The sequence below is a fragment of the Plectropomus leopardus genome, chromosome 6, assembly GCF_008729295.1.
Source record: "Plectropomus leopardus isolate mb chromosome 6, YSFRI_Pleo_2.0, whole genome shotgun sequence".
NCBI lineage: Eukaryota > Metazoa > Chordata > Actinopteri > Perciformes > Serranidae > Plectropomus > Plectropomus leopardus.
This window is the reverse complement of record NC_056468.1, coordinates 26,641,468-26,657,939: the sequence shown is the minus strand read 5'-3', so window position 1 is coordinate 26,657,939 and position 16,472 is coordinate 26,641,468. Positions and strand designations below refer to the sequence as shown.

Genomic DNA, 16,472 nt, shown 5'->3' with positions numbered 1-16,472 from the left:
AGCAAACCCACTCTGAAAAATAACTGAAACTCAACTGCATTGAAAACAAATTAAACATTTTAAAAAATGTAAAAAAAAATGGATTGATTGATGTTAAGACTTTCAAGTGCTCAGAAAAAGAATAAATATTTCAACAACTATATTTCTATGAACTGGGCAAACACCATGGACTAATGTGGTGTGGGTCAAAAATAAACATCCAATCTCAATCAATTCCATTTTCTCATTAGACACTGCCTGCCTGGTTCACACATTAATTATTTCACTCACCAATTTGAATCTCTCCATGCCCAAGATGTCTTTTTGATGAGGGTCATGTCTCAAACTTCAGCTTCATACTCCTCATGACTAGTAAACTAACAATGCTGTGTAAAATCAGTGAAGCTCTCTTTTAATATTCACATACAGCATGAATACATCACACAGGGGGCTCATTCAGAACAGTTTTAATGAGTCTTATGAAGACCAAATCAGACATATCTGACAGCAGCACACTGATAACAAGTTAAAAGTTATTATAGAGCTCTCGTTGAAAACTGTACAAGTCACAGAACCGGTATATAAAATACAAATCAGAGAAAAGGCAGTGTTGTGGTATCCTGGTTACATTTTGAGAGATCATTTAAAAAACTGGCAGGTGTGAAGACATCTACAGATCTGCAGATTAACTCAGTCTCTGATCAAGTGTGTAATATCATCTTCTGCCTCCATTTAAGATGAAAGTCTTTATATCGGAGGCCAACTTTTGGCTACGTCTTGATGCATGGCTTCAGGTAACCACTGGCAATACACAGACAACAGATCTGTAAGAGGGAAAAAAATTACATGATCAAATGAGATAAAATGGCAAGGAGGCAAAACAAATCAGACTTGCGCAAGTCATGCCAGGCACATTAAATCCTCACATTTGTCGTCCGTTTTCCAGACAGTGAGGAGAGCATCTCTGCTGTCAACCCTCTTTGACACCAGAGCTCCCAGCAAAGCCTCCGTCCTGGGCTGCAGCCTGAAGCAGCAAAATCACAACAGTAAGAGAAAAGTCCTTTAATGAAAACAGCAATTTTGTCAAAAACAGAGAAAACTGAAGAGAATGCAGAGCAGTGTGTTTGTGTGTGTGTGTGTGTGTATAAGACTTACTTTGCCCACGTTTTCAGCATGATGGAGGGGTTTGAAAGAAGGAGGGCGCTGTGTTTCTTTAGTTTCGGACAAACCTGCAAACCAGACAAAGCAAACATTATAATCCAATACACAGGTGTTCCTCTCAGGTTTGGTCAGCTGCAGGCATCACTTTTCCATCTTTTATAGAGTTAGTGCAAGGTTTTGTTTTCAGATTTTAGGTTTTTATGTTCTTTTTCCTGCTTTTTTTTGTGTAGGATTTAGTGGTGAGGTTGCAGAGCTGAAACTTCTCTTGTGTGCCAAGTGAGTAGGAGAACAATGGTGGTCAATGTGCCAACAGGAAAATGTGAAAACATGAAACACACATGGCCCTTTCTAGAGGCAGTGCTTGATTTGTCTGCTCTGGGCTACTGTAGAAACAACATGACGGACTCTGTAGACGAGGACCCGCTCTGTATGCAGATATAAACAGCTCATTCTCAGGTAAGGAAAACACAATGATTCTTATTCTCAGGTGATTATGAAAACATAACTATGAATACTGTGTATCATTTCTGCCAATAGATTGCCCCTAAATCCTACAAATCCTTCACACTGGACCTCTAATACACACATTTTTGGCCTGTCACACACAGAACAATGCAGAAAGAAGAATGTATTAGCATATATAGTTCAGACATAAACTTGTAAACCATGTGTAGAATGGTTCATATATTCAACAACTTAATCTATACTGATGGTCAGTAGATTGGGTTGGGTGTAGTGGTGATAGCAGTAGATATAAAGGTTACTAACACTCAGTAATTATTGATTAATTTGGGCCTCTCGCTGTGATGAGGATCTTTAGTTCTTGCCAGGTTCCAGCTTTCATGCCTCACTGACACTTGAGTTATGACTGATCAGATTTGGGTAACTCTCAGGTTTTGCTGCAGTACCTGTCCTTCAAGCAGAAACCTAGCAAACAGTTTGTAACGCTCCAGGCCGTCCGGATATTCCAACTCCACCGCCGGCAGCTGCCAACCGACACGGACTGCAGGAGAGATGCAGCAATTACGCACATGTAGGCAAAGACATTTTTTCAGCACAAACACAGTTATGATGCTCAGCGGTGGGAAACTTACAGAAGGTGCTTGGACGGTGACATCTGACAGTGCCGGAGGACGAACAGAACCACGGCGATGGTGACTCCAAAGGAGAGCCGAAATGACAATACTGAGGCAGAAGCTCGGGGACCCATTTTGCTTCAACTGCTGATACACCTGACAGAGGCAGAAAGGAAGACATTTCACCAGGTGAAACCATCAGTTTAAAAAAAGCAGCAACAATAGAATTCAAGACAAACTTTAATATTTGGCAGTTTATGAATCTGACTATAAATACAACACTCACATATCTGCAAAAATTCAGAATGAAACGATTTTCGATGGAAATCGTTGCCGTTTTCACTCATTTACCTCTCATGTACATCTTGGAGGTCTCCATGATCTCCTGGTAGACGATGAAGTCTGGCAGTGTTTTGAACAGCGCCGAGGTGGGATGAATGAACACCGGGTCGTCCAGCAGAGGCGTCTGTGAACAAAAATACATAAAAGTAAGAAGGTGAAAGAGAGCGATAGCAGACTTTCCTAAAATTATAATGACAGTCCTAAGAGCATATTTGCCTTGTATCCATTCTTCCATTTTGGATCCAGTATGTCTTCTGCCTGTACACGCCTCGCAAGATGGTCTCCCAGTCCGGCCAGAACAATCTGCCGCAAACAAACCACCTGGTGTTCTGTCGGCGGAGTCATCTTGGGATTCACAAATACTCCAACCTCTGGACACACTGCGTTTACTGGGATCACAAAACACGATATTCAAATATTCAAATATCAACAAAACCATATTCTGTTTTGTTCCTGTAGCACATTATATATGAGGCTCTGTGTGTGTGTGTGTGTGTGTGTGTGTGTGTGTGTGTGTGTGTGTGTGTGTGTGTGTGTACCTGCGTTGGTGAGTTGTCCTCTGAGCCTCCTGATCTCCACCATGGCTTTGTACCTCAGGCCGTTCTGCTCACAAAACTTAGGAGTACAACCGGCAAATTCACAAGCACCAACAGCACCTGTAGTCACGTACAGAAATACAGTATTAACCTGTCAGTTTACATAACATAAAAAAAATCCACACTTTATTCTGCCTATTAAGTGTTAACATTTTTGCTATGTGATTGTAGACTTCCTGGCGCCACAGCCCCTCCTCGACAAAGTTTAAATTAGATCCCTCAAATAAAGTGGCTCCTGGTGTTAAGTCTCATCCTGAAATCCTGCCTCATGCTGAAAACCTAAAGAAAGTTGTGTTTTTGAAGCCAAGTCATGGGACCTTTAAGGGCCAAAAAAATGACCTAAGACTCTGCTCCAGTCTGCAGTAAAATACTGGAATAACTGAACAAAAAGAGAGCTCACCCAGCATGACCATGAGATCCCCCAGCTGGAGTGACGCTCCTTGTCCAGCCCACAACCTCCTCATCTGGGTCAGCCGGGCTCGACTCTGGGTGAGCTTGGAGCTCTCATCTTCACTTTGTGCAGGTCTGCATAGGAACAAAAATATGTGACTAGAATAAAATAATTAAAACAAATTGAATTTTGCTGCACAAGAAGACCACCGACCTCACATTTGTGTTACTTAATCTATGCCATTCTCAATTATCAAATTTAACAAGAAATGCCTTGGAAGACCCGAAAACCCAAGTTTTTAACATAGTTATCTATAAAGAGATACTACTAGAAAAAACTTATCCTCACCTGTCAAGGTCTGCAAAGATCTCCCGGACTGTCATGGCTGCTACCACAGCGATGACATAGGGCAGGCAATCCTGCTGCTTACCGAGAGCTAACATTTTAGCGTAACGTGGTGCCACGGGGAACGAAGCCATCGCTCTGCCCAGGGGGGTGATGGGACAGCTCAGCCTCGCTTGCTCCATCTCTTTTACCCTAGTAAGAAAAAAAACCACAGTTTACAACTGATAATTAACAAGATGAGTCTAAACACACTGGGTAAACTCAGACTCAATTTTAAGTAAAATATGAATATAAAAGGGTTTGTTATACTCTCAAATGTCCACAGAAAAGAGCAATGATCTTAGAAAGTGTTACAAATTCCTTCTATTGATTAACTTCATATCAAAAAAAACACTTGTTTCATTTCATGCCTTTATTTTCTTAAGGCTTCCCTGTAAGAAACAGAGTGTAAAAATTGTCCTAAAATACAGTTAAATTGGTCAAAGCAGGTAAAGACAAGGAGACCCATCGACAGACAGACAATTACCTTCCGGTGCGAGGCGGCTCTTTCAGAGCTCCCAGTGACACTAATAACTGCTCAGCTGCAACTAGAGCCTCAGCAGACGGAGGCGTGGGGAAGGGAAAATTAACGACCTGTACAAACAAAAAAAAAAAAATATGATGCCATTTTTCTGAGAAAACAGTGTTTTTACAGCACTGTAATTTCTGACTTTGATACATTACCTTAAAAAATATCATTATCCGACACAACTTTTAATACTACAGAAAAAATATTTATATTGAGGGTCTAAAATGGTAACATTTTTTGAAAGATAAATGTAATATGTTATAATATGTTTGTCACTTTAAGATTATATAGGAGTGATGATATATATTCCACTCATCATACTGTCAAGATGGTGTAGAGTGACAGTATAGTGTTTGTTGAAACCACTTCTTAGCCTGTATATGTGTTTTGTTTTTATGTTTTGTTTTTTTTTCTTTTTCTTTTCTACTTGGTTTTATTGTACTGTCACTGTATGTGGTTATGTTCATGTTTGTTAAAAACAATTAATAGCAAATTACAAAAAAGAAAGATAAATATAACAGGGTTACAAAATGACAGAAGCGCTGTTTCTTGTTTTGCAGTTGAAAACAGCAGAATGAATGTAATACGCATAAACAATAAAAGAGAGCGTGAAAGCACAGCTGCTACTAGTGAATCGATACAGCAGAAAATGAAACGTTTCAAATATTCAGAATGAATATGTATTAATAAATTGATATTTATTGAAATTGAAATAGAAGACACAACATTTCACTCAGAGGTCTGCTGGTAACTTTGACTTGTTCACTTTTCACTGACCTTATCTATGTTGAGGTCCTTCATCTGTAAAACCAGGTCTTCAACAGGCCGGCGAGTGATCTCTGCCTCTGAGAACAAACTAAAGTCTCCAAACACTGCAGATGAGTACAACCTGCAGAAAGATTACAAAAACACAGACATTTGTAAAACCTCAAGTAAAAAAAAATAACCATGTGATTCAGTCACAGACTCAAAGTCCTGACCTGTAGCAGTGTCCCGGCTCTGTTCGTCCCGCTCTACCTGCCCTCTGATTGGCTGAGGCCTGTGAGGTCCATGTGACCTTGAAAGACGACACTCCCGTCACTCTGTCATAGAAACGTTTCTTAACCCGACCGCAGTCGACCACGTACTTGATGCCGGGGATGGTCAGGGACGTCTCGGCCACGTTAGTAGCTACCACACACAGACGAGTTCCAGGTGGAGGAGGCCTGAACACCTACACACAATTATGAGATACAACAGAAACACTTCATTTAGAGTATTGTACTGCTGTGGAGGGGGCAGCAGCTAAACAACCACCTGAACAAAATTAATATCAGTTAAAGTGTATGCTATATTTAGAATATTTTTCATCACTTTTGGTCAGATAACTTGCTCTGACAGGGAAGTCATTAAAAGCTTCAGTTCACCATCTATACTCTCGACAAAGCCATCAGACTCTCAAAAACAGTAACTTTAGCTTGCTGAACACTGGAGCTGCTGATCTACGGCTGCCCAGATCAGTTTATTAGTTTGTATTATTACATGATTTTTTTTAAAAACAGTTTTAAACACAAGTGTTACACAATAACAGAAACAAAATAATTGACTGAGGCAGCAGTACACAAGCAACTCCTGTGTTCTGCAATGTTAAATGACTGAAGAGAGAAATAAAACGGCTTAATTTATCTGTCAAATGTTGTAAAATATTCCAAATATGCGGTTTACTTAAAATTAAATGATTTTTTTAAGGTGGGACTATTTTAGGTGGCCAAAATGTTTTGCTGTTCCCCCGTCTACGTCCACTGCTCAGCTTCTGTGTCCCCACTGATTCTTCAAACTGGAGGCACATCGAGCACCATCTACTGACTATAAAACACTGACTATGGACAAGTGCGTCTTACAAACCCACTTTAAAAGATCTGAACTATCCATTTAAACTACTTGCTAAGTGCTCTATACTTCAAACTAGAAGCACGCAGACAAACAAAATAAATTTTAAATATGTAATAGTATGGACCCACATCCACATCATGGCCGCTCTTTAAAAATTCCCTTTTCAAGCCAAGCAGTTGATGCAAAATGTGTAGCACAATCTAAATCTTAAAGACTACCACTGAAAAAAATATTTGAACCTTCACAGCTATCACAATGTGAACTTTGATGTAAAATTTTTAAAATATTTTAATTGCAAAATCAAAAAACTCATGTGCTGAGCTAAGAGATTATTCTCACCTTGGCCTGCTGCTCTGGAGCCAACAGAGAGTAAAGAGGGAGGACATAGAGGGGAATAGATGGATCAGGATTCTCCTCTGCAGACAGAGACAAACCACAGAGTAGAGTTAGTAAAAAAAAATAATTAAAAAAAAGCACTAATCAGAAATACATTCAACAGGATTTAAAGAATTATTCATTTGGAGTATCTCACCTGTACTGGTGGGATCGTCTCCGATCTCCAGGTCAGAGCCCTCGTCCTCCTCGTCTCCTATCCCAGCCTCTCTGTCCTCGTCCCCTTCATCCACTGGGAGGGCGGAGTAATTATCCAGATCGATTTGGGGCAGAGACTGAAGACAGAGGTAACAGTCCAAAACAGGGTTCCTTCATCTTACGGTAAGTTAAATTTAGGATTTTTAAATATTTTTTTAATTCCACACAGAATTAAATTTAAGACCATTTTACAATAACCAAAACTGAAGAAAAATGAACGTGAACCTGACATCAATTGCTTAGAGTAACAGACAATTTTGCCCAAATGTTTAATTCAATATTTGTTCAGATTAAATAGTTAGGTGATTTAAAACTTTCCAGAATGCAACACATGAAAAACAATGAAATTACGTTATCATAAAAGTATTAATTCCTTGAAAAAAGCTTGGTCAATTTCATTTTATTGGATGTTGTAAATATGAGTGTTGTTGGTTCTTCTATCCTTGACGTTTTTTTAAAATAGACATTACCAATTATTTTAAGATTTTAAAAATGCAACTTCAGACAAAAATGGATCATAATTTCCTTCTTTCCATGTCTGAGCATTTTTAAGACTTTCGAAAGACTGATTTAAAACATTTTAATACCAATTAGGGCCTTATTTATAGATTAATGAATTTAATGCATTTTAAGACTTTGTAAGAGTCTGCAGAAACCCTGTTAGATACACAACAAACATCTGTCCAGGATGAAGGTGGCTTCAACTGAATTCAAATGCACAAAAAATGGTCTTTTAGGGACATTTAACTAAAAGTAGACTTACAACAGGCTTCTTCTGTTTGGCCTTCTTAAACCTCCTCATCGCCTCTGAGGACTCGGCTTCCTCGTCTTCACCTGAAAACATAAACATGTAAACATACAAAAACATGCTCAGAGATGTGTCGGAGAGTAAGGCTTGTGTTACACTCACCTGTGGTTGTGTTTCCCCTCCTGAAGGGGAACGCTTTTCTCAGTTTTCTGCACAGATTGTGAACCTCAGCCTGACCGGTCAGAAACACCAGGATGCCACCTGATGGACAAAGACAGCATGAAGGTTAAACTCCAGCATCTGCAGCTTGTCCTGCTTACTTACTAAAATTACTCATTAATTCAAATAAAAAAAAAACTGCACTATAATATTAACTTACAACATGAAATTCTTCATGCATCCCACCATAAGATCTTAACAAACAGCTATTGACGCAAAAGAGCTAAAAAGTGTCTCCTTTCTTCAAATGTTTTTTATATGATTTGATGACCTTTGCTTTCACCCAAAGAAAACACAAAAATCAGAGAACTGAGCTGTGTGTTTTTGCACCTGGAGGCAGCATCCGGTGGATCTTGCAGATTTTATGGAAAGCTTCTCCAGTGTAATCCTCCATCGGGGTGCGTTTGTTGAAATGTATGGTGACCGGGAACTGACGAGCGTCCACTTTAATGACTGGCGGCGGCGTTTTAAACAGCTTTGTGTTTTCTGTGAAGTCCTCCACTCGTAGAGTAGCTGACATGACCAGCAGCTTCATCGGCAAACCTTTCTGCAGAGGCGTGAGGAGTGGGCGCAGGGTATCGAGGGAAACGAAATAAAAAGGAAAGATAATATAATGTCACACGCTGTCTGTGATTCAGGTTGTGACTTTTTTTGCACTAAAAACATGAAACACAGCAGAGTCTTTTACCTTGTTTCTGAGCGGGACGATACGAGACAACAGTCCAATGAGGATGTCTGTGTAGACGCTCCTTTCGTGCGCCTCGTCAATGATTATCACACTGTACCTCTGGAGCAGGAAGTCCTATAAGAGGAAACGGAGACACTGTGAAAACTGAGGAAACATCAAGAAATGAATTAAATAAAAAATATATGCTTTGCCATTAATCATTTATATTGAAAAAGCTTCAGCAAAACAACCTCATGCCAGCTTATACAAATTGTGGGTTTTTTTAAGCAGATTTAGCTAAATTTCACAAATTAGGATTTTTTAAACCTCCATTATTTATTAATATGCAACAATAAGAGCACTCAATAGTTAAAGCTGAATTTGAAAAAGTTTATCAAATAATTTACTGTATTGAATAAGTTGGGTCCTCTTACAAATAAAGACTAAACATAAACTTTATCAAACATTCAACATTCTCCGTCTGTCTGTCCATCTGTCTCTGTTAGTCTGTCCCTCAGTAGCCATGAAGAAAAGCAGTAGAGCTGTACTACGTCTTTTTTTATTTACATTCAAAGCTTCTGTTGAGGTTTCCAGATGAAGCTTTAAATGTCTGTTAACATATTTTATGACTTCATCGACCTAAAAAAATGTAAAAACCTCAAAGAAAAAGTTATTCACGAGATTAAATGAGTTAGTCTTTTTTAAAATTTAATTAGCTGTCTTTATTGAAAAAATGTAATTTATGGTAATGCCAGATTATTATTATAATGGTTGTTGTGAATACTGGCACATGCCTCTCTTTGTGTGCACAAGGGGAAGAGCAAACAATTTTATGACAACAGTGAACAGTGGACTACATCAGATTATTTTAAAACATGTGAGTTTTAGAAATGATTACATCTATCTTTTTTTCAATAAATGTCGACTTGTGGACTTTACAAAGCTCTGGAGTAATTGGAAAAGTTTGGATCAATAAAGTCGGAAACAATCCTTTGCAGACATTACTGGAATCTTATTTTACAAACTGTCTAATGCTCCTAGTTTCATGGAATAAATGAGTCAAAAATACCAGAAATGTCTGTCATGTTTACTGTAGTTCATTAAATGAGCTCAGCAGAGAGTAAAGATGATACCTTCTGAATCTCCTTCAGTAGAACACCATCTGTCATGAACTTGATCTTCGTTTCGCCGGTCACGTTTCCTTCATATCGAATCTGGTACGACACCACCCTGACGCCAGACAACCAAACATTTACCATTTAGCTATAACTGTATACTGTATAACTCTTTAAGGGTCACTTTTATATTCTGAATCTCACCGTGTGGACAGGTTCATCTCTTTGGCCACTCTGTGGGACATGCTGACAGCCGCCACTCTTCTTGGCTCTGTGATACCGATTATTCCACTGCCGCTGCAGGAAACCAGCATTAAGAAGATAACAGTAACCACGAGAAGAGAGATTTATCAGGCACATCACCACGACACCCTCATTTCTACTGGGGAGATTTCATTTGAATGTTTTTTTTACAATATTGTATCATTCTATTATTTCCCCATTTAGAAAACATATTATTCCATTTTATTTTATTTTCTAAAATATCATTATTATTATCATCATCATTGTTATTGTTTTTTGTTATGGATGTTGCTGTTGTTGTTATGATTATAATTTTGTTTATTTACTTATTGATCCATTTTTTTTTTTTGCTTTTTTATTGTTTATGTATTTACATACATGTACAAGTAAATACACGTTACTGTGATTCTGCGTTTTTGAAATGTTGGACCCCCAGGCTGGGATGCACTGTACGTGTTTTCATGTGTGGACTTGAAATTAACACCAACTGTGGGTTTTCTTTGTGTTACTGTCAAATGTAGCACTGAAGAAGAGCGTCTGGCCCGAAATAAAGAATGCTATAATCGGAGTGCTGTCCTGTTTTTGTCTGCAAAGATAACGTTAACCACATGATTTTTTTACATAAATATCCAGTTAAACGCTTTAAAGAAAACACTGTAAAGAGGATGACGTACCTGGCGTAGCCGGCTTCATACAGGAACTGAGGCACTTGAGTGGTCTTTCCACTTCCTGTCTCTCCACAGATAACGACGCAGGGATTTTCTCTCACCGCCTCCATGATGACCTGCTCCTCCGCCAGCACAGGCAGCTTCAGACGAGCCTCCTGCAGCAGCACATTGAAAGACACTTTTAAAAAAGCTCATGAAAAAAACAACCTGTCTGATGAAACACCTGTAGTTTTCACACACCTGTATTTCTGGAGATCTGTCAACAGGGATGAAAACAGCCGGCTGCGATGGCGTCTTGTTTTCAACTTTCTTCTCAACTGAAATCTTCTCATTCTGTCCGTCTGGTTCTGTTTTGGATTGTTGTTCCTTTACCTGTTTGTCCACCGTCTCTTCACACGGAGCGATGGTCATCTCTGCGGTCTCATTTACATCTTCATCCTCCTCATCAGACGAGGTGTCCAAATCACTGCTTTCTTCTGCGTTTTCTTCCTCCTCTTCGTCCTCCTCTTCTTTCCATTTTCTTTTTCTGTTCGCTCCGCTGACGCTGCTGATCTTTGGGCCCAAGTCTCCGTCTTTTATTTCATCCGGTAACCTAAAAACAACCCACAAATATTAAAACTAGGGCTAGGGGATATGGCTTTGTAATAATATCACAATATTTTTAAATTGTATCACGATACAAAATATAGGTACGATATTTTGAAATCTCCTCTAAACAACTGTGACCTAATAAAATACAAAATTATTAAATGAACTAGAGTTACAAATAAAGTAGCTACTGCCATTAAATAAAGTTACATAAACTACTGTAAAAAATAAAGTTTTATGAAATACTGTTACAATGTTAAATAAAGTATAAAGTCAAATAAAGTACTGTTATAGTGAAGTTAAATAAAGTATTGTTCTAATTATATAAATCAAAGCGTTATCAGATAATGTGAACGAAATAAACAATATAATATAATATGAAATGACAGATGTTTTTTATCATCAGACGATATATTTCGGCATGTCATACAGCCCTAATTAAAACCACTGACTCCACTGTCTCCATATCCTCCAACGATTAAAGACCTTTGCTTATCTTTGTGCACTTACTGTTTGGTCTGGTAAAGTTTGTCTCCAGTTCCCAGTTTGGACGTTGTGTACAGCAGCTTCAGCTCAGACTCTGGAAGCTGCACCTCAGCCAGTTTGGTCAAGATGTCCGCTCTCTGGACAGGACAGACAGCAGGACAGGTGAGTGGGTTGTGATCTCTGATACCAAAACAAAATGTTTCTTCCAATATCTTCGTTTCTCTCTCTCTCCATAATTTACTGTAATCTCTTTATGGTCTATAATAAAGACAGCTTGGTGTTTTTGATTAATATATTATTGTCAATCAAATAAACTGTTAATAATTGTTTGAGCACTACTAAAGACATTATTGCATTTATAACCCCACCACCACCTCCTCCATTGTTTTTTTCTTTTTCTCTTATATTTTTCTCTGCTTTTTTTCTGTTCCTTTTCTTAGAGTTTAATACAATTTATTCATTCGTTTTTAATTTGATGTGGAGTTTTATTCTTTCTTTCTCTTGAGTAGTTAAGTTAAAAAATTAAATAACATAAAATGCAATGTATTTCAATGACTGGTTGTATTAAGTATTATGTAACCATTGCAATAAAGTATTAAAAAAATATTACTGAAGATCAAAGATCAAACTGTTAATAATTGTTTGAGCACTACTAAAGACATTATTGCGATTATAAATGTACATATGAACTGGATCAAAGTTGTGTTACTCTGGCTAAAATGTTTGTTTGTACAATTAAACCTGAGCCTGTAAATCAGAAAAATACTATTCTCAACAGACTCACAGAGCTTCGTGTAAACCTGCAGCATCAGTTTGTCTCACCTGAGCTTTCTTTTCTTTGCGCTCCAGGACTTTCTGCAGCTCCTTTCTCTGTTTCTTGGTGAGAGGCTTTTTGTTGGAGACTGGGGTCACTGAGACTTTCTTCTTCTTAGATTTGTTAGCTGGGAGGACCAAAACGTTGCTCTGGTCTACTCCTTTCAGCCTGGACCCATCTGATGGAAACAAGTGTCACAAGCCAACAGACCACACATAAAAGATATCATTAACGCAAAATAATCTGAATGTTTATATGGATTTCAGCTTTAATTTCCCACCTTGAAGCTCCACAACAACTTCTGTCTTCTCGTCATCTGCTGGTTGTTGTGTTTCATTTTGCTGTCTTCCCTTCCAGTTGTGTTTCTTTCTCAGTTTTCCCATTTTAAATTAAAGTCTGTAAAAAAATAAATAAAACGCTCTTAAACCACCACCCGATAACGTGTAATGACACACACCATGAAGAAGCTAAAAACGAGCTAACTGGCTAACTGTAGCGTCACCGTTACGGTGAACACGTAACTTATACAACCGAAAAATCTGTATAGATATTATAAGATACAGACCTTTTTTTACTCTTACTGGTCAAACAGCGGCATGTAAGATAGAAACGCTAAAATCTTTATGTTACAGTCCTGCACAAACCTCACGTGTAAACATAAGGGGGTCCATCAGCTAAAACTGTCCGCCGCTGAAACCATGTCCCTGCAGAAAAGTTCCGCTTCAAAGACATGAGGGGGAAAGAAATCCTCAAAACCACACGATTGGTTTTTAATGTTTTATAGATCTTTTTCTGTTTGTTGAGAATAATTTAACAATGTGTTTTTTAAGCTGTTGAAGAAAACAACATATTCCATAAAGTGTATCTGTTGTAATAAATCAGTTGATTTAGAGTGAAAATCAAAAGACATTTGAGATAAATGCTGATGACATTTTTTCATTTGATCAATTCTTTAATTTCAGAGATGCTGATCATTTATTCAACATGTCTGGTCACTATACACTTTACACTTTACTTCATGTTCTTATACTATATATTTTATCTTGATTTTCTTAGATGATTATTGCTGCTGTGCTTTGTTTACTATTATAATGTGAAAGTCAGACACCAGTGACTACTGTAACTTCCCACTTACTGCACAGTATGTGAATGTTCTTCTATGAATTTCTGAAAAAGCAATTGCCCTCTGGCCACAAAATTAAGCTGAAGTTGAGTTTCTCCATCATTTGAAAATAAATCCTTTTTAAAAATTATTTATAAAAAAAAAGAAATTCACAACATTGCCACAATGTGTCAGCAACTTTTAATTACATCTGTAAAATTAGCTGTGTGTTTGGAAGATCAGAATGCAGTTCCAAAAAAAAAAAGAAATATCTAAAATGTATGTGGTACTAACATAAATACAGTCAGAATCATTTGTGATTTGTTTCCCCTGATAAACACATTTAATAATATCTAAATAGAAAATGACAAAATACTACATCTAAAATATATGTAATAAAATATAATGCATAAAAATATTTAAAAAATAAACAGATATAACACATATATAAACACCCTATCAAGAAATGCATGAAATACTTCTGATGTAACCATTTCTCATTCAGTCTCTTTCAGACTTATCAATTTCTCAATTTGCTTCCTGTATGGAAACATCTGAATTAACCCTTTTAAACCAGGAGCCACATCATTTTTCTGGTGTTGCTTTAAGATGCCTTTCACAGGTATTTAAACCTTTGAACCCTAAGCAAATTAATGGGGTTTCTTTGAAAAACATGGGGGAAAAGGAAATGAGCAACATGGTAAGAAATGTTCCACAAATTGCAAGAAATAAATATATTTAGAAAATTATTTCAAATAAGCTAGGAGAAAATGTTGACAGAAAAAAAGCTAGGGCATAAACCATACAGTGAAATATCCTAATTATGTATTAAAAAAATATACAATTACAGAATTATTATCATTTTAAAGCACTTTTTCCAGGTTGTATGCTTTTGTTTTAGTTTTTAAAAGTTGTTTACTTTTCACTAATTTTCATGTAACTTTCTTGACTTTTTTTTACACACATTTTTGAAAGAAATAAAGCCAATTTTCACAGGTTTCAAATTGCTTATAGTCTGAAGCACAAGTGAGACGTTTTGTCTGTCTGTTTTTGACATTTTGTTTGCAGATAAATAAACAACTTCTTCTTCTTATGTATCTAATCAGAGATCAGAGCTCTTTCTCAGATGCTGGTGTCCTTTAAAGGCGTGTACTCGTTCTCCCTCTCCCCGGCTGTGAAACTCTCCTCCGTGGTCCTCCTCGCCTCTTTGGACATCCTCTCAAACCTCTTCAGAAACACGATAAGAGCCACCAGCAGAGCCCCCTGTACCAGCACAAACACAAACAGACACATCTGCGAGACCAAAGCGAGATCACAAAACCAGTAGTGGCAGGACTCCAGCACTTCCTTCTCCGTCAAAGTCACCACCAGTCGCCCTCGGAGGCCGGGAGGGGAGCTACAGTTGATGCCCAGGTGTGATGTGAGGGTGGAGGGATGATGCAGCAGCCAGGCCCGCAGGTAGAGAACCCCACAGTCACACACCCAGGGGTTACCATGGAGAGACACCGAGCGGAGGGAGGTCAGATCATCCAGGAGCCCATTAGGGAGGGAGGTCAGACGGTTGTCATGGAGATGGAGGAAGGTGGTCCCAGCAGGGAAACTGGTGGGCAGTGACGAGGAGGTGAGAGACTTGCGGCTGCAATTTACCTGACTGCCATGACAGGAGCAAAGGTGGGGGCATGCAGATGACCTTTGACCTCGAAACAAGGTGAGCAGACACAGGAGCAGCAGCCCCTTCATGGTTTCCAAACTGGAGAAAGAAATCATTCAGCTGTTACTGAAAGAAATATGCAACTTTAACCTCACAGTAATAGACATGTTAACATTAAAGTCTGTTAAAACAAACAATATATGTAACTTTTTTAGAGGTAAATGAATGTGACATTTATGGTAACTTTCATATCAATAATACAAGTAAATAATTTGTACTCTTTGTGCTGTACTACTACATAATTTAATTGCAATTTATTACACTGGATAGGATTGCATCCAATTTCATTGTACATGTACAATAACACTAAAGATATTCTAAATATTCTAAACATATTATTAACAGGATATTATATGTTCATAACTACCAACAATACATTGTCAAGTACTGTTTGTTTTGTTTTTATTGTTTTACTGTGTTTTTTTCCCTAATTTTCCTTATTGCTTTTATTTCTTGTGCTTTAAATTGCTTTATTCTGTTGTTTGTTTGTTTATTTTTTAATCTTTTTTTTTTCTTGTGCTTTTGCATGTGTAATCTGTAAAGCACTTTGAGCTGCCTTTGGATATGAAACACACCCTGCCTAATCGCACACTGACAGCAAAAAAAAAGTTCCTTTCCTTCATGTGTGATGAGGGTCCACACACATTTGTGTCTAAATCCCAACCTTAAGGTCAGGACTGAGTCTGACTGAGACCTCCACGTGAGATCACTTGATACGCAGAACAGGGAACAAAGCATTGACACAATACATCGACCCTAGTTTAATTAACAAGTTTAAAGTATATTATATACTTTCTCTTCCCATACTCTTAAAAACAGAATAGAGTAATTTTGTTCAACTGAACGTCCCGCACAGACTTGACAGCTTTTGAATTACTGTCAGCTACAGAACAAAATGTCTTAATAAGGAGAATAATTTACCTTCAGTGCTGTGTGTCTTCAGGAGAGGACTGTGTTTCTGTAACAGTCGCTCTGAGAGGCCAAGTGTGTGTTACAGACAGCTGGCACTAACTGATAAAACACCACCGACAAAAGTGAGCACGCATACACACACACAAACTCACAGGACATAGGAAGTATCTTAGTAAGTCTTTATCTGAGGACCTTAATTTCTTATAAATTGTATGAGGTTCTCTGAAATGGATATTTGGTACTACAGTACTTGTATGTTGAAGAAATAGACCATGTTC

The 16,472-nt window shown here is 37.9% G+C and overlaps 2 protein-coding genes across 3 annotated transcripts; both read right to left on the bottom strand.

The window, feature by feature from the left end:
• Window positions 1-431: 431 nt before the first annotated feature.
• Window positions 432-13,250, bottom strand: dhx37 (DEAH (Asp-Glu-Ala-His) box polypeptide 37). 2 transcript variants are annotated; one of them, XM_042488857.1, is made up of 27 exons: window positions 13,035-13,250; window positions 12,750-12,865; window positions 12,478-12,647; window positions 11,680-11,792; window positions 10,822-11,173; window positions 10,588-10,736; window positions 9,875-9,967; window positions 9,689-9,785; window positions 8,577-8,690; window positions 8,219-8,435; window positions 7,832-7,930; window positions 7,685-7,755; window positions 6,863-6,998; window positions 6,670-6,746; window positions 5,439-5,671; window positions 5,236-5,347; window positions 4,417-4,523; window positions 3,894-4,082; window positions 3,555-3,679; window positions 3,098-3,214; window positions 2,775-2,947; window positions 2,568-2,682; window positions 2,235-2,372; window positions 2,049-2,143; window positions 1,135-1,208; window positions 906-1,003; window positions 432-803 (listed from the first exon to the last, which is right to left on the bottom strand). In XM_042488857.1, exons 2-27 carry the CDS (start codon window positions 12,850-12,852, stop codon window positions 727-729), a joined length of 3,444 nt encoding a protein of 1,147 aa, XP_042344791.1. In that variant the 5' UTR covers window positions 12,853-12,865; window positions 13,035-13,250; the 3' UTR covers window positions 432-726. The 2 variants fall into 2 exon arrangements, with proteins under 2 accessions (XP_042344791.1, XP_042344792.1); XM_042488858.1 differs by having other exon boundaries at window positions 13,114-13,150.
• Window positions 13,251-14,491: 1,241 nt separating this feature from the next.
• On the bottom strand, window positions 14,492-16,297 carry gp1bb (glycoprotein Ib platelet subunit beta). Its single transcript, XM_042488838.1, has 2 exons — window positions 16,204-16,297; window positions 14,492-15,321 (listed from the first exon to the last, which is right to left on the bottom strand). Exon 2 carries the CDS (start codon window positions 15,309-15,311, stop codon window positions 14,694-14,696), a length of 618 nt encoding a protein of 205 aa, XP_042344772.1. The 5' UTR covers window positions 15,312-15,321; window positions 16,204-16,297; the 3' UTR covers window positions 14,492-14,693.
• Between the last annotated feature and the right edge of the window lie 175 nt (window positions 16,298-16,472).

What these genes read in the sequence shown, in the direction of transcription:
- dhx37 (XM_042488857.1), bottom strand. Translation starts at nt 12,852, where the DNA reads ATGGGAAAACTGAGAAAGAAACACAACTGGAAGGGAAGACAGCAAAAT. An exon ending in GCAAAGAAAAGAAAGCTCAG is followed by an intron (nt 11,793 to 12,477) that starts GTGAGACAAACT and finishes TGTCCTGTCCAG; the next exon opens with AGAGCGGACATCTTGACCAA. An exon ending in AAACTTTACCAGACCAAACA is followed by an intron (nt 11,174 to 11,679) that starts GTAAGTGCACAA and finishes GGTTGTTTTTAG; the next exon opens with GTTACCGGATGAAATAAAAG.
- gp1bb (XM_042488838.1), bottom strand. Translation starts at nt 15,311, where the DNA reads ATGAAGGGGCTGCTGCTCCTGTGTCTGCTCACCTTGTTTCGAGGTCAA.